Below are 25,648 nucleotides of genomic sequence, written 5' to 3' on the forward strand. Positions count from 1 at the left end.
AGAACATGGATAAGGGGAAACAAGAACTTACCAAATATGTTAATGGACAATAATTCTACTATTCAATATCTGGACAACATCGAAGAATAGAGACAACTAACCAACATGGAATACTGTCTTAGACGGAATAGACAAAATAAAATCAAGGAATTAACTTGGTTCATAACGCTTAAATGGAAAAGGAAGGCAATAATTTGTTACTGCACCTTAGCGGATGAAAACACGAAGTTCTACCACATGGTGGCTACAATTGCTAGACAAAGAATAGCATCAAAGTACTTATTGAAAACAATGTGGAACATTTTGACAACTCAAAGAAACTAGAGATAGCAACAGCATACTTCACCCAAATATTCAGTGAACCCTCTCCCTCCGAAGGCAATGTACATTTACCTGATCTTTACTAGGAAGGGACTAACCTCCAGGATTTATGTGCCAACTTCACAAATGATGAAATCAAAAATGTAATCGCCTAGTCACCAAACAACAAAAGTCCAGGACCTGATGGATTCACAAATGAATTCTATAAAAAGTTTGAAACGACTCTAATGCCGGACCTCCTAGACATCTTCTAGAATTTCATGACAACACAATCAGTCTCAAGGGAGTCAACAGATCATACATAACTTTACTGCCAAAGAAACCGAGCCCTTAGGACATAAGATATTTCAGACCAATTTCTTTACTACATAGTCTACCAAAGCTAATAAGCAAAGTCCCGGCCAATAGATTGCAAACACACATAGCAGAGCTAATTGACCCAATGCAATCAGGCTTTGTCAAAAATAGATACATCATAGAGAACTTCATTTTGGCATCTGAGATGGTCCAATATGCCCTAAAAAGAAAAAAAAACCAACACTAGTCCTCAAATTGGATTTCCACAATGCCTTTGATATAGTAAGTTGGGAAGCTACTACAAGGGTACTGCATCACAGGGACTTCCATGACAAATGGATACAATGGATAAAAACACTCCTCCACACGGGTAGCACACAAATAATAATGAATGGGTCAGTGGGCGAAAAAATACAATACAAGAGGGGATGTCGTCAAGGCGACCCACTATCACCATACCTATTCGTCATCATCGCAGACGTGTTACAAAAGTTGATTCAAAGTGCTTACAAAAGGGCAACCTAACCCACCCACTAGACACAACTGGAGCACCACCAATTCTCCAATATGCCGATGACACACTGCTACTAATCAAAGGGACAGTCCAACAAGTAACAACAACAAAATAATTACTGGACTCATTCGCAAATTTCTCAGGACTAAAAATCAATTATCACAAGAGTACCCTTGTACCAAATCACCTAAATCCAACAGAAGCACAAGAGGCAGCACAGATTCTGCAGTGTCCCCTGAGCGCTCTACCATGCAATTATTTGGGGCTACCACTAGCCACAACCAAGATTTTTCACAATATGCTAATGCCAGTAATTGCAAAGATCAATAAAATGTTAGCAGGATGGCTACCCTTGTCATCAGGAGGGAGAATAACAATGATAACTTTGTTATCTTAGCCATACCAACATGCTACCTGTCATGCTGCCAATGGACAAATAAATCAATTGAGGCAATGGACAAACTCACAAGAGCCTTCTTATGGAAAGGAGAGAAAACAGTGAAAGGGGGACAATGTCTAGTTTCTTGGAAAACTATTATACTGACCAAAGCTCAGGGAGGGTTAGGTATCAAAGACCTGAAAACCCAAAACATGGCACTTCTGCTGAAAACTGGGAACATAATTCTCACTGAAAACTGCGAGCAACCAATAGGAAAATGGTTCAAAGACAAGTATATGAAGACCAACATACCATCACAAGTGAAAGCTGGTGACACTCCTATCTAGAAATTGATGAACACTAACATCCACAAATTGATAAATATTACCACAACTAAGCTAGGAAGGGGAAGCACAATCTCTTTCTGGAAGGATAAATGGACTACTGTCATACTCATGAATGCCTTCCCCATCCTATATTCATATGCAATAGACAAGGACTGCACAGTCACATCGCAATACCAAGACAACAGTTGGAACCTTAAACTACAACAAAACATGTTTGCTCAAAGCTGACCATCAACAACTACTCCCCAAATGAGGCAATCCCAGATGAAAGACAAATGATATACCCCATCACACATATAGCAACTTCAAGCTTATACCACATGATGACTTGCCATGGATCACTCTGGAGCTAATCAGAGTATATCTGGATAACCACCATACCGAACAACTGCAAAATGTTTCTCTAGTTAGCCTACAAAGATAGATTGAACACAAGAGCTAACATGGTAAAAAAGAAATGCAATGACAACCTACACTATGATCTATGCCTAGCCCTAGAAATAGCTGATCACATCATTCTAAGATGCAGGGTAGCAACAAATTTATGGGCTAAACCACAGCTATCACTTCCAGCCAACACATCCAGCTCAATAAGTCATTTTCTGGAGGCAATACATACACAAAACAATCGGATAACAGGCGTGGAGCCAATAAGGTTTGCAGCTTGCACATACACCCTCTGGAAAGTAAGAAATAAAAGAGTATTTGATCAACACATACAACCCTTACTAGAAACTCTGAGATAGATAAAAGATACCATCGAGCTATGGAGCCATCGTTCCAACAACAATACCAGAATGAAGCTAACTCAATGGAACACTCAGTACCTCTAGGTTTACCTATTCTCATCTTGCTTAATGCCTTTTTAATTCCTTTTTGTTTTCAGAGGAAGCTGACAACCCTTCCTCATTTGTACATTCCTTCCTCTGTACCCCAATCTTCTTTCACTGTAGCACAAACCCATTTTCTCAATGAAATGGATACAAGGTAGAGCCTCCTCTACCTTCTCACCTCAAAAAAAAAATTATTAGAAGCAAAATGCATGTTCAATTGGAGAAAGGGCTGAATAGAAGTTGTTCTTTCTAGAGTAGACAAAACATTCTCTGTTAGGCTGATCTAGGTGTGAGATGTTTTGACAGTTATAAGTGGGCGAGTGATATTGAATGTCTTTGGTCTCCTTAGCTAGCCTGTCCACCATTCTGTTAATGTCTCTTAAAAATCCATTAACCTGCATCAGACTTACAGTGATTTTATTTTGCATCTGACTCTAGAATAGGACAAGACTCCAAGTCCTAGATATGTAGAAAAGTCTTCTTTTTTGATTGTATCTACAACTGTTAGATTATCCGTAAGAAAGACAATTTCTTCTAGATTGAGCAATTTTTCCACTTCCATCGCCAAGAGTAGCGTCGTCAGCTTGGCATTCAAAGAGGATTAGCTTTAAGGACAAGTGCATTATGAATATCAGGTATATGAAAGAAGATTCTAATTCCCGCTTGATCATTCCCCAAGTACCATCCACATAATATTTGTCTCCAGTAGGTATATTTTCTATTGCCCTGTTGCTGTCAAGAAGCTTCTGTATGAATTAAGCATCGCTTCAGTTGCAAAATAGACCTACAAAGGCTCTTTAAATTTTCCTGCAAAATAGACCATTCTAGTTTTCCAAACGTGCCACATAATAATTAGAATTTTGCTCAAAGCAGCTCTATTTGGACCATTGTTAGTAATGTAAGCGATCACATGAGCCATAGAAACATGGTCATTAAAAGCATTGGAAGAAATATTAAGACCAAAAATCAACAAGGTTAGCTGGCTAAAGGGACAACCCAATATTAGATGAAAATTAGTTTCCGGTCGACCACATCTGCAACAGGCGGCAGAGATATCATCAACTCTATGATTTAGCCTCTTGGCAGAGGGAAGAGCTTCTCTGAGTAATCTCCAAGCAAAGGTTTAACTTTATGATGTATTAATTTGTCTTTCTAGATCAATTTAATGATCGAGAGAACTTGAGGACTTAGCTGATGATAACTCTGGTTTTCCCTTTTGATGAATTCTTTATATGCACTTTTGGTATTGTAGATACCACCACTAGTGTGCTTCCAACAAAGTTTATCCTCTGAGTTGTCACGAACAATTTGCACGTGCATAATCTTGTTGACTGCAATTTCTTCAAATATAGAATTGAGTTTTGGGATATGCCAGTTTTTCTCCAAAGTCCGCAAATCCATCACCAGAGTGGGTAAATGATGAGGCATTGGGTTAGTTTTAATGCAATAGTGATATTTAGAGTCAAAGTTACTCCAAGGCTAATTCCAAATAGAGATATTACCTTTAGCGAGTTGCCAGATAAGAGACTCATTGAGAACCTTTCTTATATTTAGTATTGAGACCCAATAAGCTGATTTGGGAGTATTAGTAGGGGAATCCCAAAAGGAGGTGGTGTGGAAATACGTACCTTTCAGAATTTGCGAAAGATGGTCTTGTTGATTTGTGACTAACCTCTAGGCCGAGTTTAGAATTGAGCTTTTGTTGATTGCTTAAATATCTGTGATGCCAAGTCCTCCTTGCCCTAGCTTGCAAATTTATCTGCATGATTTTAAGCAAAGAAGCTTCTTTTCTTGTCCTTCACCCCTACCCACCAAAAGGTCCTAATGATAGCCGTGATTTTAGAGATGAGTTTTTTGGGACGATAATAGTGGACATATAATAAATGGGTAGGAAAGAAAAAAACAAATTTGATTAAGGTTAATCTTTCTGCATGAGAGAGTCTGTTAGCCTTCAAGATCGTAAGTTTAGCTTTGAATTTGTCAATAATGAAATTGTAAGCCGCTACTTTGGTTTTGTTGGTCGCAAAGAGAGGATGTCCTACATGTCTAGTATTATTGTCAATATCCACAACAGGGAAAATCTGTTTAATAGAGATCGTGTTTTGTCTAGAGTCGAAGTACTAAAAAAGGTTCCTGACTTCTCCCAATTTGGGGCTTCCTGATTTGCATCAAAATTCATCAATGATGCTTCTGATTTTTCTTGCCTCGTCTTTAGTAGTTGTACTTCTGATAATGAGATCATCTACAAATAGAAGGGAATGAATGACATGACTAGAGTTGCTCAAACTAACACCCTAGATTTGATGATTAGATGATTATTATGTGCTTCATTCGGTTGTCGGGAAAGTTCATTTAAAGCTAGAAAAAAGAGATACGAAGAAAGGGGATAACATTGACAAATGCCTTTTTTTTTCCTTTGATTGCTCCATATGATTGACCATTAATGGTGACTGCAAGATTAGAAGTATTGGTGCAAGAAAGAACTAGATCTGTAAACTTACAATGAAATCCTTGGCCTTGCACAGCAGAGGCAATAAAATCCCATTCCAATCTATCAAAAGCTTTAGAGAGGTCAATTTTTAGGAGAAAAGCTTGTTGCTTGTAAGAGTTAAGTCTAAAAGAGTGGGTGATTTCATGATCAATAATAATATTATTTGCAATCCTTTTGCCAGGAATGGAACTATGTTGAGAATGACAAATAAGACCAGTAGGTTTATCTTTTATTCTATTAGCAATGAATTTGGCAATAGTTTTGTAAAGCAAATTGCAAAGGCTAATAGGTATGAAATCAACAAGATAAGCATGCCTGCTTTTTTGGGAACTCAAACCAAATTGGTTTCGTTTAATTTAGAAGGAAGATTACCTGTTTGATAGAAAGGTACATTCAGGCCATCTGCTCCTCGAGATGCATTTCTTTTCATGCCTTTAAGATCTGCTGAACTTCTTCTTTATCAGGGCATTGCCAATTTATTTCATATTGTGGGTTGTCTCTTGGATGGTAAGATTTTCTTTGGGTTGTCTATCTAAACCAAAAGGCCAGTGAAGTAGTCTATAAAAGCATTAGCTATATCATCAGGGTATGTAAGTAAATTATTATTCAAGATGATGGAGGAGATCATATTTTTTCTTCTTCTCTTGATGACAGATTGTTAAAAAAAGGAAGTGTTCCTATCTCTCTTGAACCGAATGTTTTTTAGCTCTCTGCCTGTCATAATATAAGATTTTTTTCATTAGAGCATCATGTTTGGTGATGAGCATTTTTTCTTTGTTAGCAAGATTATGTCTCTTAGTGGAGCTTTGAATTTGAGCAAGTTCTTCTATATTTGCAATTTGCTGAGACAAGGCATTTTCTTCATGCTCCAATTTACAAGACTGAAACCAAGAACTTTTCCCTTCCTAATAAAGGAGTTATCTGCATGCTCTAGACATTTTTTTTGTAAAATCTTGAAAATCATCCTTTATTAGCTACCAGTTTTCAAATTTGAAAGATTTTCTAGGTTTCCTAATGTTAGGTACAGTGTCATTTTTAGTTTATGGAACAACGATTACCTAAGACTTAGTAGAGTTGATGACACAACGGAGATTGACGTGGACGAGGGTTTCCGATCTTCCGAAAGGTTCTAATAAACACTTGAATTGGTGGAGTTGCGACACAAGTTGATCCAGCTTCTGAATGAACACACTCTTGAGCCCCACATTGCAGCACCACGTTTCCTCTATTTATCAACCGCGTCGAGACCCGATTGACCTCGCCGAGAAGGTCAATTCCTACTCGCGAGTCAAAGAACACAAACAATAACAAGAAAGATTGCAACCAAATTATAGATGAATAATTAAGCTGACAAGTTGGAGTCTCACAAACCCGAAGGATCAATGAAACTATTCTTGACAGATTAATCTAAGCAAAAACTCAAACCCTAAGTATAGCAGTGACTATTAATATGTGGAGTTAAGGGTCATGCAAACACCAGAACAAATACATGTTGTTGATGCAAACCCTAATGGGCTCCAACATGATACATGTTCCAAAGGCCCAAAATTTGGCAATGCAGCATGGGAATAGATTTTGTACGTCAACTTGTTCCAACAATTCCCCATGACTTATTGAATTTGGACATGGGACTAGAACCACTGGAAGTGTTATTTTTTTAGTTTTTCATCCATGTAAAGAACATCCCAATCCAAGCGCGTACGTGACCAAGGTGCTCGTTTCAATGTAGATTGGTCCTGGACTATGAAACATACTCGAAGTCAACTTGGTTTGGGCCTCCATTTTGACTTGGATGCCCTGGCTGGTCCTCTAAGTGTTTCCTTGTCCTCTCTAAGTGTTTCCTTGTCCTCTCCATTGTTTCTCATCATAATATAATCATTAGGTAGCAATCTATTCTCAAACTCATATAGAGAAGAACTTAGGAACAAAGTCACCTCTAAATTCATTGTCGTGTGCGAGCTCTTGTGATTGGACCTTGAATGACGAGCGAAGGATTGTGATTGTTGTGTATATCCGAATGAGTGATGTCCTCATCAGAGATACTGTATTTTTCTACTGCATAGGTGCCCTCCTACACCTTGGCAATTCTAGCTCAAGAAGGTCATGGCTCCTGTGGTGCCTTACAGGTTGGTGCCAAATGCCCTCATCAGCATAGCTCCCTTGTTCCAACTTTTTACCGGAAAAGCTTGTGACTTGATGAAGTTGAAAGTGACTTTCAAGATCTCTGCTTTGGTCCATCCCAGACCCACTAGAACTAGACGTAACATCCTTTCTCCCAAGAGCAATAGCCAACACAAGAGAAACAATAGTTTGAAGCCTAGCTTTAACACCCATACCTTGATTACTTGCATTACCTGAACTTAGAGATGAAGTTTGATCCTCTTAAGCCTTGAGCTTTTGCAGCCACATCTTGAGAAAAGGGGATATTTTCTTCCTCCAGAGTAGCCCTCTTATCATAATTATGAGGGTCATCTTGCAAAACTGGTGTGTTCACAGCTCCTTTGACAAGGTATCCCTCCTAGAAGCTTGTTCTCCCATTCCACTTTGAAGCCCAACCCGTCGAGCCCAACGAGTAGTTTTGTTTCTAGGCTTGTGTTCCCTTCTCTGACTGTTTTTCCATCTCCTCTCCATCTACTTGATCCAGAGTCTCCTTCACATCCAACTCCAGGAGCATAAAGACTTCCTCCATCCAAATATGATCTGGGCACCACCCATTGCCTCCAACCACCATTGACACCTGCTAAGGAGACGGTGTAAATAACCCCCTCTCTTCTTCCATCTCCATCAGGATAGCGCTCTCCTCGTCTAGCTCTCTTCTATTTAGATGAGGAGAGATCAATGGACATTGACCACTTAGTACCAACCTTGTGCCTTAGAGGAGAGGGAGCCATTAAGTTTTCTCACCCTGATACGTTAATCTCAGTCAATTTGTTTTGCCTTGTTTGGAGATGTTGAGGGTTTAATATTTGCTGCAAGGTAGGCTTTTAGTAATCTAAGAGGAGTGATTAAACTGTTGCAGGCTACTCAAAGGAATAGGGTTAATATCTTGCTAAAACTGATAGAAATTGTGAATTTGATTTTCGAACTGTAACTTCTTATTTGTCGGGATCACATATGGACCAACTTTATTTTTCTAGACTTCAACTATTGTGTCTGGTTGGTCCATCCCTTGAGAATGCTCCTGAGCCAATTGGCTATCTGCTACCGAAAATGTTGAGCAGAAGACTTCATAGTAACTGACAAATCAGCTTGCTACAAAGGTATATTTCCTTGTCCTTTTTCTTGCTCCTTTCTGCCATCTTCTACAAGCTTCTCCATAGGTGATCATGTCAGCTTGTTTGGCCCCATTGCAATTAATGCATTTGGTGGAGGAACACTGTTTGTCTTGTCCAATTGAGTAGAGGAAAAGTTTCTTCCTTGGAATGAATTGGATTCACCTCTTGCAAAATGTTACCGAAATCTTTCCACCATTGAATTCTTGTTCATCCCTTCTAAATCCACTAGAGCTTTAGGGGGAAATTAGGATAACTGGGTGATCCATCTCCCATACTTGTCCTAAACTGGTTCTCGGGTGTTTATCTTTTGCTAGATTATGATATTTTGTTTGATTGGGCAGGAGTGTATGTTGTGAAACATTAAACCATAGAAGGTACAGATTCTGTGAATTCTCTCATAGTAAACATAAATCTTGAGAGGGTCCCTACTTTTGATGTTGCAGTGACCTAGACTAGCTTTGTTACATCCATTTTCACTCTTAAGATTCATGAACTTGTAGTCTTTTCTTAGATTTTCTTCTAAGATTGGGGCAACAGCATGCAAAAGGTTCTCCTATTTCTTTAACCAATTTGCGAGCGTTATCTTCCAATCTTAGAGGCATAGGACCACCATAGAATTTGACAGTCACCACAATTGATTTAAATGTATAGGCTGAAAGTGGCTTAATCCTTTCATCCGTAGTAGGCTATTATAAGAGGGGAGAAGAAAGTGACTTGTGATACAAGAAGCACTGTGGCAGGACACAAACTATAGTACTAGGTGCTTTGCGGCATTGAGCCGACCTGATCTTTCCTCATTTATAGATATTCAATCTTCTATCAAAACATAACTACTTTTTATACTATTGATAGCTCAAATTGTCATAAAATCCTTTCTTTTTTTCAAGATTCATCATATTTTGTCGCCAACTACTTTCCCAACCCATCTTTGTTTTAAGTGACATGATACTCTTTTCTTCTATATCTTAATCATCGTTAAATAACATAGAAATGCTTATATTTTGGGACACAAATGTAATATTTTTGTGAACTTTGAAAGCATGAATTCATCTCTCTAAATTTACAAAAATATATCTAGATTTAAAACTGTCACAAGCTCCTTGTAAGCCCACGTGGTTCTTTGAGAGCCTTCTTGATATTAATGTGGTAGATGTCGAGACACAAGAGAGTGAAGTGTTAGCCATGTCAGTGCCTCATGGGCTCCTACAGTATGACATGATTCTTTTGCAACTAGTTGGCACACTTTATCAAGTTTGAAACATGGAGCTCACGAACTTAGATGACACATGACACAAGTTTTAGTAAACACCAATTTATTTTACTTTTTTAATATCAGGATGATTGTTTGTTAATATCTTTCCTGTCAGATAATTCTTAGATCATTCACTAAAACATACCTAGGTTTAGAGATGTATTCAAGCCTAACTGAAAGTAATGAAAAATAACCATTTTAGATGCACCATCTCTTCTCTTTTGCATTCTTATACATTTGTAATGGCATAATAGGATTTTGCATCTACTAATACCAAGTCAAGAATTTAAAACAACAAGAAAGACTCGATTAAAAATTCCTAGATGAATATAATGGAAATGGAATCACCTCTTAATTTTCTCATAATTGTATTTTGGTAGAAAAGTGCACAAACAATTATTTTGTCAAGATCAAAGAGTTCAACATTATCAGTTTGCCTATTTGACCCCTTTCTAAAATATTGACAAATTCAAAACATACATGAAATGTTGGTGATCTGATGAGACCAATACACGTTCTAACCACATTGTGTTGCCTGCCTGCATCGTCCGCCTTAACTGCGCTGTATGTGTTGTGCATTTTTGACTTATTTTGTGCCTTTCATGGACCAGTGCGCCTTGTGTTCCATTCTTGTGCTAGCTATGATCAACCAAAAGTAAGAAATCTACCGGCTGTGATTAGGTGCACCCAAAAATTATGGTTAGCTTGCTGGACTATCAATGATCAGTTGCCTCTTCGCAGTCCTTCCTACCTAATTTGTTTGTGCTAAGCGGTCTACCCTCCCGCCTAGGGCCCTAGAACCCAACAGTATAATGCACACGCCATATCTACCATGCGTACCATACCTTTTTTACTATAGTTAATGCAAAACAAACCAGCTCTTATTGTACAAGGCAATAAACCTACTATTTTCTCTCCATGAACATGTTTTGTGCGAAATGTCCTTCTACCCTCTTCTCATAGTTGCCGCTATGAGCGAAGTGTGCTTATCCTCTAGTCTAGACAATTTCAACATGAAATGCACTTTCCAAACCCATTTCATGGTGTACATATTAGGATTGTTTAGCCCTTTTTGAAATCTCATCAAGTCCAACACATTTTGACTTTAGCTCTAGCTTTTTTCCAGCTGTAAACCATACTCTCATGTAGCCATAGTAAATAGACCCACCCTCTAGGACCACGTGGAAGTTACCTAAACCATGCAAGAGTGTATCACGGTTCAGCATTAATACTTGGAAAATGTTGGCCTTTTCTCTCTTCATCACACGAAAATATTAGCCTGTTATCCCTTGATCACATGACCAGTGTGCCCCACCACCCCTAGGGGGACCCACCGATCAGTATCTCCACCTACCAAACCCCCAACTAGTTAGCACTAAGGATGGACATGGGTTGTCCCGCAGGTAATTTAAGGTCAGCTCTAGTTTAATAAAATAAACTAAGTTTCAACACAATAATATTTAGTTTATTTAGTTGAAATAGAGTCGACTCTAAAGCACTCATGGGTTGACCTGCCACCATCCCTAACCCACTATCACACGCCTACGGGCTCGGCCATCTCTGCCACTCGCCGCTGCCCTCACCCAAGACAACCTCCCTCTTGCCCACCTCATGGCCCGTCACCGCCCCATCTGCCTAAATTTGTGTCATCCCCCGTGAGAAACCACAGCAAGATAAAGAGCCCAACCACTATCGTGCATAGTCTCGCTTGTATCGTCGTTATCCTCTCTGGTACATTTTAGACCTCGTGGACGCTCGCCCAAGTTCAGATAAGGTTCCAACCCGCTCTAGGAACAACATGCATAAACGTGCGCAAGAGCCGACGCTTCTTATAGATAGTCATGGAGGCTAACTCCGGCCATCGCACCCTGCACCACTAGTGACCCTAGATTCACCATGAACCTTCTGCTTTTTCTCTTTTGGTCGCCGCCCCTGAAATCCTCTGCATCGCGAGTGCCCACGCGCCCAAACTTACCAGCCGCACCCGCTAACCACCCCCTCCGCTCCCTATCAATGACAGGTGAAGCCCACCTATAAGAGAGAGCGAGAGAGAAATGAGAGAAAATAGTAGGAAACTATTTTCTGTCAAACTATAAATTAGTTTAACTTTAAAGTTGTCTAAAACATTCATTTGAACTCCAAATCTAATGAAACAAATTTTGTGGTACTCCTAAATTTAACTTATTTAATCTGGTAAAGTAAAAGGTAGAACCTTTTGTACAAGAAGTTAACATAATAATTAAAGCTTTAAGAAAATGGTTTAAATATGAATTATTACCATGAAATTCATAGGAAATTCATCTATGTTCAGAAAATTGTGAAACTAACTATTAGACTTAGAAAATTATGTGATTTCTGTTTATCAGGTTATTTTACTCTAAGTTAAAAAATTTCAGTAAATTAAAAGTTAGCATAAATTGGGTATAAAATTTTATAAACAATATCTTCTACTCAGCATCTTGTAAAATAAAGGTCTCTTCACTAGTATTAATTCAAAAACAGTACTAATCCATTGCATAGATACCATTCATAGTAGAGCATCATGTATCTTCACTACTATTAATTTAAAAATAATTATATAATTATTAATTATTTTGTTATGATTTAATTTTTCATTGAAGATACTTTACATGTGACTTATATGGAAAAATTGAGTAAACCAAATAGTCAAAGATGATCTAAAAAGTCAAAAGGTATCAAATCAAAAGATGGAGGAAGAACTCAATATGTGAAAGCGGAGAGAGGATAATCGAGCTTTCATAGAGAAGAAAAAAGGAAAAAAAAAGAGGGAGAGAATTTCCTGTATGCCACTAAAATTATATCCGGTTCTTTCTATGTCATACAAACAATCAAACTTCATACCCGGTTCCTTCTATGTCATACAAACAATCAAACTTCCCTTTGTGCCATTCACTTAATTTTTTCTTCCTTATGTGTCTCTGCCGTTAACTTTTCCATCCAACTCTGTTAACTTATTTTAACTTATTTTGCTTACGTTCCTTCTATGCCACTACATGCCAATTGACCCGAAACATAAAACTAAAAATTGATATTTTTGTATAAAATTTAAAATTAAGATAGCAGAATTGAAAATTGATATTTTTGAATAAAATTTAAAAATTGATATTTTCGAATAAAATTTGAAAATTGATATTTTTGGATAAATTTGAAATGACCTGCAACATATAATTGAAAATTTTAAAAATATCAATTTCCCTACTTTGAAGAGTACTAAAGAGCAATATTTGACCTCAGTCTCTAACTATCATAGTCTGGATATTTTTTAAACCTTTTGAAAATTTCCAAAAACTAAAATGGTTTTTAAATCTCTGAAAAAAATTAAATGAGTAAACAGAGTGACAAAAAATCTCTGAAAATTTCTAAGTAGGAAAATTGATATTTTTCAAATTTTCAATTCTATGTTGCGGGTCATTTCAAATTTATCTGAAAATATCAATTTTTAAATTTTATTTGAAAATATGAATTTTCAATTCTGCTGTCTTAATTTCAAATTTTATTCGAAAATACCAATTTTCAATTCTATGTTTTGTGTCATTTGACATGTAGTGGCATAGAAGAAATCTAAGCAAAATAAGTTAATGGAGTTGGATGGAAAACTTAACTGTAGTGACACGTAAGGAAGAAAAAATTAAATAAATAACATAGAGAGAAGTTTAAACTTTTACATAATATAAAAGGAACCGAGTATAATTTTAGTGGTATATCGGGAATTCTCTTTATGTAATATAAAAGAATAATTTCAGTAGCGTACCAGGAATTGAGGAGCTGGACCAAGCCATGGCAAAATGGAGCCTCCCACGGGTGGAGAGCACTTGGCATGTGGAGCCGCAGATCTGCGTTGGACCACTGGGCCACCTTAGCAGGATGGGCATTGGCATGCGCAAAGGAATATGCATCAATCGGTCGAAATCTACAGGACCACAACCTACATTGTTCCCTGATGGTATACCGTGTCCCTTCAGTTTGTCTGTATAATGTATTCCATTAATTGATCTGTAATCTGTTGTACTTTTACACACGCTAGAAACAAGCGCGACCGACGGGTCCTTCACTTGCTGGGCACAAGAATGTCGAATCCACTCAGCGTCCACTCCGCCTCGGCATGGTCGCTGACATATATCTCCGTTCCCACATCCAGCGACGACCACCGCCTCCTCGCCGGCGGCGTGCCCGGATCCTGCAGCCATCGCACCAACATCCGTCACGTTCACCCTCACCGTTGAAATAAAATTAACCGTTCAAATACATTTAGTTGAACTAACATCAGGAGGGTACACGCACGCACGGCCATCCCACTGTTCGTACCTGGTAGAAGTAGAGCGCCTGTGACATGGCGCCGACGTCGAGCTCCCACGTCCGGGGATCGCCGACCCAGCCCTGCCCTTTCGCCGTGGGGTAGCCGAACTCGCCCCACACCGGGTGCGGCACCAGCTGCATGATCTCCTGCGGCTGCGGGTTGCTGTAGGGGTCGCACGGGGTGGCCGGCTGCTCGGCGGCGCGCGCGTTCCCGGGGGAGCAGTACAGGTGGTAGGCGGCGTAGGGGAACCGCGCGGCGTCGGCGCGGTGCACGCGGGTGCCGTTCCGGAACGTGTGCCACGGCGGGCACAGCCCGACCTTCCCCGGCGTGCACCACGACGGCGTCTCCGGGTTGATGATCATCTCGCTGTACCGCGTCACGTCCGTCGTCGCGTCGCCGTCGCACGGGCGGCCGTCGTTCTTCCAGCAGCTGCCCATGTCCATGAGGTAGAACTGGCTGTTGGGACCCCCTCCCTGCTTCACCTCCAGCGTCACCCTCACCTTGAAGTTTGGTGACTCGGGTACCTGACATCACCATGTTTCAGTCCTAATCTGGTCACGATTTTATTTTTTAAATGCTAGTAGTTTCAAGATCTATCAAATGCATCCTCCGACTCACGACAAGTGTGTAACTATTTATGTTTATCATTTAATCATCTGTCTTATTTTAAAAAAATAAAAAAATTATGATTAGTATTTTATTATTAGATGATAAAATATAAATACTATTATATGTGTGACTATTTTAATTATTTCATAATTTTTTCAAAAAAAACTTCAAATAAAAAGTACGGTTTGATGAACGTTCAACATGGAAACCCACTAATACAGTTGAGACGGGATACGGTTGTATTGAGATGGGCCGGTACCAGTCAGATCAGATCACGATGACATTACACTTGCAAATGAATATGACACGCTACAAAATTGTCAACCTAATTAATAAAGAAGTCGTCATACTAACTACCAATCGTACAAGAGCAGTTATTAGTTAGGAATATATAATTAATCATGTGTCATGTTCGTGAAAATGGAAAGCGGAGGAAGGTAAAGAAAACTTCATGTGGATTTAATTCGGTAGTGGCACGAGTCAGCGATAGTGAAAGGAAAATGACTTTAGATTAACAGAAAGAAGAGACTTACTATCTTGGTCATGCCTCTGGTGTCGTAGTGGTAGCCGCCGGAGAATCCCGAGGTGGCGTCGGAGCGGAGGTAAAGCATCAGCCATGGATACTTGGGCGAAGTGCGCAGCTTGTGGTGGAACACCCACCCGCCGGCGCCGGCGCCGCCGCTGCCGAGGTCCTTCTCCCACGTCACCGAGTAGTACGACACTTCTTTGCTGGCAAGGTCCTTCGCGTCGAGGTCGTACGTGCCGAACAGCCCGCCGGTGAGCCGACGGCCGGTGGCATCCAGCGCGGTGCGGTTGTGGAACACGAGCGGCTGGTTCATGCAGCCGGCGCCGCCGGGGCACGGGAACTTGCCCTGCGGGAACGGCCGCGCCGGGCGGCCGTTCTCCGGGCAGATGGCGGCGGCGGTGTCCAGGTTGCCGTTCTTGAGCATGACCATCCAGAACTGCCACGGCGCCGGGCTGTCGGCCACCTGGCACCGGCCCCCGAGGTACAGCTCCTTCGCCGCCGCGTACCGGTCGACGTCCGTGATGTTCGCCGGTGCGCCGGGGAACGGGTCGCCCGCACGGAGGTTGTTGTCGGCGTCGCTCACCCTGTGCACCACCCTGTACGTCGGCTGGCCGCGCCCATCCACGCCATTCTCTGCAAAGATTTCACCTTTCCAACCGTCAAATCGACAAATCAACTTATGCATCCCTCTCGTGACGGCGACATCTCTTGGATTTAACAAGAAAACCATATCTTGAGAGGATTAAAAGAGAGCAGGAGGATGGAGCAACCGAGATCGAAGCAGTCGGCGCCGCGGGGGCTGCCCATGCCGGGGGCCTCCCGGCCGACCTCATTGCAGAAGTTCCAGGCCTCCCAGGCGACGCGGAGGCCGTCGCGCCGCATCCCGGGGTCCCCGACCGCCGACACGTACCCGCCGTCGACGCCGTTCGTCGTGACGGTGGTGGACCGCGTCGCCGAGCAGCACGAGAGGACGAGGAGGAGGAGGAGGAGAGTAGCAGCGTCCGCAACAACGGGGACGGCCATGTGGCGCGCGGCAGCTGATGCGATCGAGGACGACGGACGACACTCACCGTGGGGTGCGGGTCCAGGCACACGCGTACACCATGTGGTGTCGGTGTGCTGGAACAGCTGATGTGAAGACAGCTAGACAAAAGGTGGTGGGCATTGAGAAAAGAGAGAAGGTGATAGATATGATAGGTACAATGTGTGTGTGCGCACCCTCCTGATGTTAGTATTTCTTATAATCAAATTAGAAGTATCTCTGTTGTTATTCATATTATGATTTGCGTCGGTAATCATTTCTTATTTAAAATTATCCATACTTTATTTTTCCCTTATCCTTGTGTCTTTATTCATTTCTCATCTATTCTCGTGCGTCAATGAGCATGATATTTTTTTTTTCTTTTTAATGTTCATACTGGTTAAATAACCTACAAATACTTATATCGTATCGTACTCATTTAAAAGTAGTGTTGGTTATAAATGTACCATCATCTAACCACTCTTATTATTTTTTTAAATGTCCATAGTACTTTATGTACACAAAAAATGATACTTTATAGCAATATATACATCAATGGATAGATATTATATGGAAAAAGTAATGGTAATGATAGGTTAATGATTATATTTTAATTAATATCCCGCTGCAACTAGTATATATAAAAGCCTCGACATCTATCTAATCACTGATAAGATTCTCATTGTGATATGATATTTTGTATTTTTTGCGTGGACTAGTTTCTTTTACTCCTCTTTTATCATGTTGTCAAAACCCTCACCATTTTGGTAAAATAATATAAAAATATGCCAAAATTTAAATTTTAGAGCCTATGTTGAAGTTGATTTGGTGTTATTTCATCTTAGTTTATTCTATATCACTTACTTTTAGAACAATAACACATATGTACCACTTATTTTCTTATTATTAATATGATGTTTTGTTTATGCTTACCGTAAGAACGCTGAAGCTGGTTTCTGCTATTAATTATCCTGGGATTGAGATTTGATAGTGGCGTCACTATCGGAAGGGTAGGTGTGGGCCGATTCTACTTCTATTACGTGCGTATGCACTTTTGTTTAGACTTGGCGCTGGTGGAAGTGGACTATTTCTGGGTATTAACCGTGGGCTGCTCGTACAAGCTCATAAACCATCATAAGATATATCCCACCATATTCTTCGTGAGAGATTTGCACGTACATTATGCATTTTTTATAAAGTTTCTACATGTAGTATATATCAAAATAAGAAAAGGTAATGAGCAATTCCCAAAAAGGTCAACTCATACATTATTGCCTACTGCAACGGAAACCCTTTCAAGGGATAACGTAAGTTCAACGGCCCATGGTATGACTTTTTTTTTGCAAATAAAAATAATTTGTGAATTAAAAATTTAGTGATATAAAAGCAAAGACTAAAAAATAGACTTTAATAGAAAAACCCTGATTAACTCTAATTTTAAGATTAAAAATTTAAAATTTTGCACATAAGTATAAGAAAAACAAAAAGATTGGATGCAAATCTTTGGTTGTATCCGACCATGTAATGAGCCACCAACCAGTTACCCGAACAACTCAAATTAAAGAAATCCTATGAAAATTGTGTTTTCAAACAAAGTCAAATGCAAGCACATTTTCAATGGACAATAGAGAACTCCGAAAAGAGAGGCACATTCAAAGGAAAAGAAAAGGCACAAAATGACAGAGCTTCAGTTTTCTGTCCTTGAGTAATTTAAATCGATTTCTATATAGCTGAGTTGTATTGTATAATTAGTGTATTTTGGAAGTATTTGTCGGTGGCAGAGTTTTGGTTCACACCACAAATCCTTCAAATATATATATTGTAAAATTCTATGTAGATTATGTATAGTAATAATGCAAGTGCAAAGATTACTATCCTGTTTATTATTTATGTTCATATTTTCATGTATTAATTTATTTTGTATATTGGATCTATTTAAAATTGAGATTAACAAATATGTTTCGAGCCGAACCGGTATAGAAATCGTTGAGAATAGCATGCTTGAGTAAAGTTTTCTTGGACTTCTGTTCTTGCGATAGCTAAACCATTATTTTCAAGCCTAACAATTTGCAAGTAACAACTAATTCTTCAAACATATTAGTCTCATCTTCTTGCTTATGCTTCTACTTATAAGCTGAAAATTAAATTTAAAAACTTAAATTTGAGTTGATTTTAAGGTTTTTTTTATCATAGTTTATTTTTAAAACTTTGCTTTTAAATCGCTAAGAAGACATATACAAAAGTTTTATTTATAAATTGTTTTTAATCATCAAAAAGTTTTTACACTTTAATACAAGCTAAATGATGAAGCTCTTTGATTCTGATGTAAATCAAATGCTACTTGTACAACTTACGAAACAAAATGATACTAGCGACTATTATAAAGTGCTTTGGACAAGTGCGAACAACTTATTTAGCTGCCTTTCTCCTTTTTTTTTCCCATGATAGATGATCTTTTTCTAAGATCACTCTTAGTACATATTGTAAAATATGAAACATTAATTTTAGAACTTATCTCTAGTTTTAACAAATCCTTGTCATGAGAACTGAATTGAAATATTCATAATTTGTTCCATTCTTATGTCGATTCCATTCTAGACACATGGTGATCTCAATTTATAAGATTTGCAAATGAAAAAAAAAACTCATGTAAAACTTCCACCTATGGCCAACAAACTGAATTGTGATAACATTCAGACGATCTATGAGAGACAAGAATGAAACGGTGATTACAAGACGTGGATTCGTGAACTTGTAAGCTTTTCGCCAAACATTAGTAGGCGGCAGCAGTAAAGCTTCCCGTGGAGTCATGTACTCCTATTTTTTTTTATTTAACGTCGTTGACTTTTTTATTTATGTTTGACTATTCATCTTATTTAAATTTTATCTAAATATACAAAATTATAAATCATAGTTAAAGTTACTGTAGTGATAAATCAAAATCATAATAAAATAGTTAATAATTATATATATTTTTGAATAAGACGAAGGGTCACACGTAGATAAAAAAAGTCAACGGCGTCAAAAAAAAAATCAAAGAGGGTATGTCACTGCTTTCCCATTCTTCTATATTATAAGACTTTCTGAATTTTGTCTAGATTCATCTACGTATCAATATATATATTTTATATATGTGTCTAGATTCATTTCCGCACATATAAATCTAGACAATATCAAAAAGTCTTATAATATAGAACAGAGTGAATATATACTATTCTATATTGCCAAAAGTTTTTCAGAATTTTCCATAACAATTTACATGGCATTTATGAGAGAAAAATGATGCACGTGCGAGGATATCCTTTGACATATTAGAATCCATTTTTGGGTGCATCTTCTCAGCCTAAAGAGCACACCCTAGATACCAGAATCAACAGGAAACTAATCCGACTACAGAAGCGACGATTAGGTGCACAGGCTAAAGCCGCGAGGCGCTCCTATAGTCCTATTCCTATAAGTTCATATGCCGGCCCAACCTCACTAGAAATATAACGTAACGAAAACTGCTTAGTGACTATTGAACTTATATTAAAAAAATAATGCACTTGTCTCCTAACCTGAATTGCTAATACACTACTAAACTTATATCAAGAAATAATACAATAATACACTAGTGACTAGTGAACTTAAATAAACAAAAGACTTGTATAAGTAGAACATTGGGCTCACCTAAACTACAGTGAGTTGGCCCATGGCCCGTGCTAGCCAGCTGTATTTTGGCCTGGGTTACCTTTCCACTTTGCACTGGATTTAGCACAAAAACTATATTTTCATGCCAATGAGATTTGGGAAATCTGAATACATCCACTTACCTTTGCAGATTTGACTGAACCACTAAGAAACTTCATCTGAGAATAGCCCTCTAAGAGCATGCAGGGAAGGAGGAAGGACACTACCAATCGTAGCTTCCGATTGGCTGCCATCGCAATGCCAATGTCAAGACTGGTCACCACAGTGGCCATGTCTTCCAGCACCACCGGCATGGTGCCACCAGCGAAGCGCTTGATGGATGAGGCATACATTGTCAGCGTCGCACTGATTGCACCACTGGAGATTGGACAAAAACGTGAAAAAGTTAGTTGCTAAAAAGTATGGATTTTGTCCCAAATGACAAATTAATTCAACATCTAAAAGAAATACCATACCTATTATGTTCTAGCAAACATCTAATCCCATGAATGGCATAGCTACTTCTGCATGTCATGTCATAGAAAACACTACACTGCTTACAACCACTATCTTCTTGATACGATACCTATTCTGTTGCAAACATTAAATCCCATGAATAACTTAAACTACTTCATGTCATAGAATTAAGCAATAAGCTCCACACCGCTTATACCTACTAACTTTTTGTTATGGGCTAGGGTTCATAGGAGGTAGACACCGCCGGAAGAATAGCCGGGCGGCGGCGGCTGCTAGGGATGAGAAAGGGACTTAAATTGGGGAAGACTAACTCTAATTCATTGCTTGATTAGAATGACGATACAATCCATCCTTATATAGATGGTGAGACTTAATCCCTAGGTAGCTAACTTTTTCTAATCTAAATTTATCTCTTAATCCTATCCTATTCGTACTGCTACAGTACCGGTTGCTATAGTATCACATGTACTGTTCACACGCCAGGGGATTAGGCCCACGGGCCTCGATCCCTCGGCCCCTACCTATAACACTTCTTCATACCAGCGCCAGTCTATCACATCTCCCATTCTTTTGCAATATCCATCTGGAAATATTATTTTAATCTTCATTCTTGTCATTTGTTTTCAATTAAAAAAAGAGGAAAGGCTAACAAGTGGGTTTGGATGACGTGGCATACGTCCTGGCAGAAAAATAATGTGCAGGCCACCATCTGAAAACCACTTTGCTGAGGGACTTATTTTGATGATTTTGATAGTTGACGGACAAATTCTCCCGATACCGAAGTTGAAGAACAAAAGTTAAACCACATAAGAGTTGCCAGTTGAGAGACCCAATGTAGACTATTTAATATAAGTAATTGCAACCAATGCAATATATTTACTTCCCTACTCCAATACATGCTTGGCACATCATAAGCTATCAAATACTCCCTCCGTTTTATATTATAAGACTTTTTAGGTTTGTCTAGATTTATCCATGTATCAATGTGTATGTTTTGTATATGTGTCTAAATTCATTAGCACCCATATGAATCTTAGGTAAGACCAGAAAGTCTTATAATATGAAACGGAGGTAATAGTAATTTAACGGTGTACAATAAATAAAAACAATAATTCATTTGAACCATTAAATATTCAAGAAACAAAAACATGTAGCAGGCCCCATTACATGAAATTTAGATGTTGTGTAGATGAACATAACTCAGTGTAGAATATCAGATAAAAGCAACATGAATCTCATTTGATTTTCCAGGGAAGGGATTACTTGTTACTATCTGTGACAATGAGGGAACACTATATAATTATGGATAATTAGGAGTATATAAAAGGAAACTTGGCAAAGAAAGCAAGGCAGACAAAAAATAGAATGATTATTGTAGAGTAGTGACATTTGCCAAGATAGCAACATTGCAAATATTTACTACACGCCTCTGCAGAAATCATTATATTTTTACAACCTTTGATGATTTGTCAGCATATTTTTCCCAGCTCACTGCTTGACTAAAATTTTAGCATAATACTATGAGGAAAGCTACAACTAGTGAGTGTTTTAAAAATCTGTAAGTGAGCTTCATAAATAAGGGTATTAGAATGAAAGTGATCATCTGTTAAGACTAACAAATTAAATATACTTAAAAATAAGAAACAAACAAAATCCTCAAGTCAAAATGGTGTGTACTGTCTTTAAAAGTAGCAACGCAATTTTTTTAATGAGATGTACCAAGGTTTCAACATTTATTATCCTCTGCAATGATACCTTTTCTCACCTTTGGACATGTAACTCGTTAAGAGGGGATGGTTGTAGAAATGGTTGATAGAATGTGATATCCAGTGACAATTTGTCATTTGAAAAGCCATTGGCATGCGGCCTCTATGGGAACAATGCCTATAGAGCTGGGTTGGGCAGGCCAACTTGGAATATGCCCTTTCACAACTGTCATCTCCATCTCTCAGTTGCATGGTTCTTGAAGCATTGCCGAGGCGTCTGAGTGCTGTCAGGAAGCAAAGTGTCACCACCGTCTAGTGTTCTTGTTGACTTGTTAATTTTTTGCCTTATTATCATATTCCAAAGGAAAATATAATCATATTTCTAGTATGCCTCTTGTGCTCATGTGTGTAAGGTGTCGCCTTAAACTCGATTTAAATGCCTAAGGCGTCACCTAGGCAATTGGGCAGGGTGGGACGCCTAGTCAACTTAAGAACTGCTCAGTTGCCACACAGCATGGGTTTTGTCCCAAATGACAAATTCCAATTCTGAAGAGATAATAGACAACTAAACTTTTTGTCATCTCCCGAAAAATTATTTATGTCGTATAATTAAGCACAACACTGCTTTGTCCCACTGTCTTTTTTATCCCAGCCTCCTGCATCACCTCTCCCATTCTTGTGGCAGAATACCAGTTCCCTTGTTCTAAATAGATGTTCCTAACAGTCACATATCGTCCAGGTTGCTGAGGACCAAGAGCTATTAGTTTCTCCCTGATCTGAGCAGAAAGCTCCATATTGCCATGGATCTTGCAAGCCCCAAGAAGTGCACCCCACACAGAAGCATCAGGAAGAAATGGCATCCTTTCTATAATTCGAATTGCCTCTGTAAAACAACCAGCACGCCCTAAAAGATCTACCACGCATCCATAATGCACCATCATTGGAACCACCTTGTATTCAGTAAACAACCCTTCAAACAAGTCTAACCCAGTCTCCACCAATCCTGCACGAGCACAGGCTGTCAATACAGCGACAAATGTAATATGATTTGGCAAGAACCCTTCACTTCTCATGATCTCAAACTTAACCAGTGCTTCTGTCTCCATCCCATGATTAGCCAATGCAGACAGCAGTGCATTCCACGTACAAACCTCCTTGTCTCTTACCAATCGAAAAGCATGGCTACAACATCTAAGCTTCCCGTATTTACCATACATGTCTATGAGTGCTGTGCCCAAGAACGCAGTGAACTGAACCTCATGGCGAACAATATACCCATGAACAGCCATTCCAGCTGCAAGCCCCTCCACTGCGTCCAAATTAGCACAAGCTGAAAGAATGCTTACGAGTGTGGCCTCTGCAAGCCGTCCTTTATACTGCAACAGAAATCCTCCGAACGTTTGAACAGCATCCCAGTGGTACCCATTCCTCGTTAACCCAGAGATGATCGTCGTCCACGACACGACATCCCTAGCCACCATATGATCAAATAAGTGGCGGGCGGCAGACATGTCGCCAGATAGACCCAGCACGTCAAGCATGGCATTACAGGTAGCCAAATCCGGAGCAGGAATTTCGTCGAACACCTTACGCGCGTCGCGCGGGAGACGGCCGTCACGGCCGTACGCGCTGAGGAGGGAGCAGGCCACGAAGCGGTCGCCCTCCAGGCCGCGGCGGAGGCACTGTGCGTGGAGAGCCGCGGTTGCGGCTTCGGAGCTGGCGCTGGACTTCAGGAGGGAGGGGAACGTGTGGCGGTTAGGGCGGACTCCGCGGGCGAGCATGGCGGAGAAGATCCAGAGGGGACCCCACCCCCATGGAGGAGAAGAGAAGCCGCGGAGGCGGAGGCGGAGGTGGGCGTGGATGAGGCAGTTGTAGGGGAAGGCGGTTGCGGCTGGCTGGGAGTGGGAGTGGGGGAGGTAGAGGGAGAGCGCGCCGGAGGTGAGGAGGAGGGCGTGGACCTGGAGGACGCGTCGCGGCGCGGAGAAGTTCTCCTGCAGGAGCAGGTCGAGTCGGGCGTACGAGCAACATGCTGCGAACGAGGCGGCGTGCCTCGAGCGGGCAACCATGGAACGAGCTACCCGCGGGCAGTCCGGCCGCGGCGGCGCGCGAAGAAGCTGCGCCGTGGCATGACGGTGCGGGACGGGAGGTGAGAGCCCGGCACGGGCGCGAGGCCAGGAGGCGGCCGGACGAGGGAAGCGGCGTCAGACCATGGGCTGTTTGGCTGCTGCTGCCATGAGGTAACATGCCTGAGCAGAGCTTGAGACTGGGATTTGCCTGAGGTGTGTACCGTGTGTTTAGCTCGTGTCCGTTGAGCAGAGAATGGGATATTTGGGTCTCCAAACGTAGCATTTCTAACTATGGGCTTCCTAACATTGGTTTTATGAAAATGGGCCTACAAACATTGGATGCTTCGTTTCCTACCTGCCAACGTATTTTCTTTCTTTTTAATTTGTATAAGGTATTTCTCCCGTACGACGTTTCGTCTTTCTCTTGATCGTTCGAGTCGAAGAAACCATGGAGGTCGCAGATCCTGGTCTAGCTCCGACAACCAGCAATACAGGTTCACCTACAGCTGGCCTGGTGTGCGGCCACCGACGGCGTCACTCCACACGCTACAGATCATGCCGTGCAGCAAGGTTTGGACGCCGCCCGTTGGTCGTCCTTTGCCCTAGCTCCACGCGATGCAGAGGACGACCATGAAGAGGAGCTCCGTGTAGAGGCTGAGGACGCCCACGCAAATCCCCCGCCGGTGAGCGCAATTGCCCCCAGCAAGGTCTATGCTGCCCACTGCTCCTAATCCGGCAATGGAGTGCACTCTTCCCGTACTTGATGTGCAAAGGTGATTCATAGTAATTATTTGTTTTACTTATACAATAAAATTCGTATGTTATTGTTTTTTAGTGATTGAGAAAATAGGTAAAGAATTGATTAAGATTTATTCATTAATGCTTTTAGGTTTGAACTAGAACCTTCAGAAAATATTGAGAGAGTTGATTGGGATAGCTTACAAATAGTGGACACACATGATGAGGAAGATCAAATTGCACTTATGAGTGAAGATTAAATGTATGACCTTTTAGACTTGAGAGAAGAGAGACATCCTTTATACCTCCATAGGAGGGTGTTGCTAATGAGGAATATGTCGATATTGATGATGCTGCCATTCCTACTAATGATGCCATACCAAGTGAGATGGTGATTTCATATGATAAGAACAACTCACCAATGGATATTGGTACAATGTACCCAACAAATGGAGGAGTTCAAGTTGGTAGTGCAGCAATATGCCATCAATAATGAGTTTGAATTAGGGACTGCGAAGTCAAATACACATAGATAGAAGTGTTATTGCAAGTCAAGTGATGGTTGCCCTCGGAAAATCAATGGCCGCAAACAAGAAGGGCAAAGCATTGTTGAGATGAATAATTTGATGTGATTAATATGATTCTCTTTCTTTTTTAAAAAAATTAATATGGTTCTCTTTATTTGTGTGTCTTGCAGGTGACAGTTTTGGTTGACCACCATACATGTGCTTCTACCATGAGGGTGAAAACTAAAACTCCGTCTCATGAGTGGGTAGCTAGCAAGGCTGTGACTATCCTTAGAGATTTTT

General features: G+C 40.2%; 2 protein-coding genes across 2 annotated transcripts; both read right to left on the bottom strand.

Annotated features, from left to right (window-relative positions):
- Nucleotides 1-11,207: 11,207 nt before the first annotated feature.
- Nucleotides 11,208-16,366, bottom strand: LOC102722017. Its single transcript, XM_006655084.3, has 5 exons — nucleotides 15,933-16,366; nucleotides 15,170-15,795; nucleotides 14,036-14,551; nucleotides 13,482-13,907; nucleotides 11,208-11,740 (listed from the first exon to the last, which is right to left on the bottom strand). Exons 1-4 carry the CDS (start codon nucleotides 16,183-16,185, stop codon nucleotides 13,779-13,781), a joined length of 1,524 nt encoding a protein of 507 aa, XP_006655147.2. The 5' UTR covers nucleotides 16,186-16,366; the 3' UTR covers nucleotides 11,208-11,740; nucleotides 13,482-13,778.
- A 3,107-nt stretch (nucleotides 16,367-19,473) lies between these two features.
- Nucleotides 19,474-24,151, bottom strand: LOC102722300 (putative pentatricopeptide repeat-containing protein At1g10330). Its single transcript, XM_015837477.2, has 2 exons — nucleotides 22,095-24,151; nucleotides 19,474-20,230 (listed from the first exon to the last, which is right to left on the bottom strand). The coding sequence occupies exon 1, from the start codon at nucleotides 24,099-24,101 to the stop codon at nucleotides 22,632-22,634; it is 1,470 nt and encodes a 489-aa protein (XP_015692963.2). The 5' UTR covers nucleotides 24,102-24,151; the 3' UTR covers nucleotides 19,474-20,230; nucleotides 22,095-22,631.
- Between the last annotated feature and the right edge of the window lie 1,497 nt (nucleotides 24,152-25,648).

The sequence above is a fragment of the Oryza brachyantha genome, chromosome 5, assembly GCF_000231095.2.
Source record: "Oryza brachyantha chromosome 5, ObraRS2, whole genome shotgun sequence".
In the NCBI taxonomy this organism is placed as follows: Eukaryota; Viridiplantae; Streptophyta; class Magnoliopsida; order Poales; family Poaceae; genus Oryza; species Oryza brachyantha.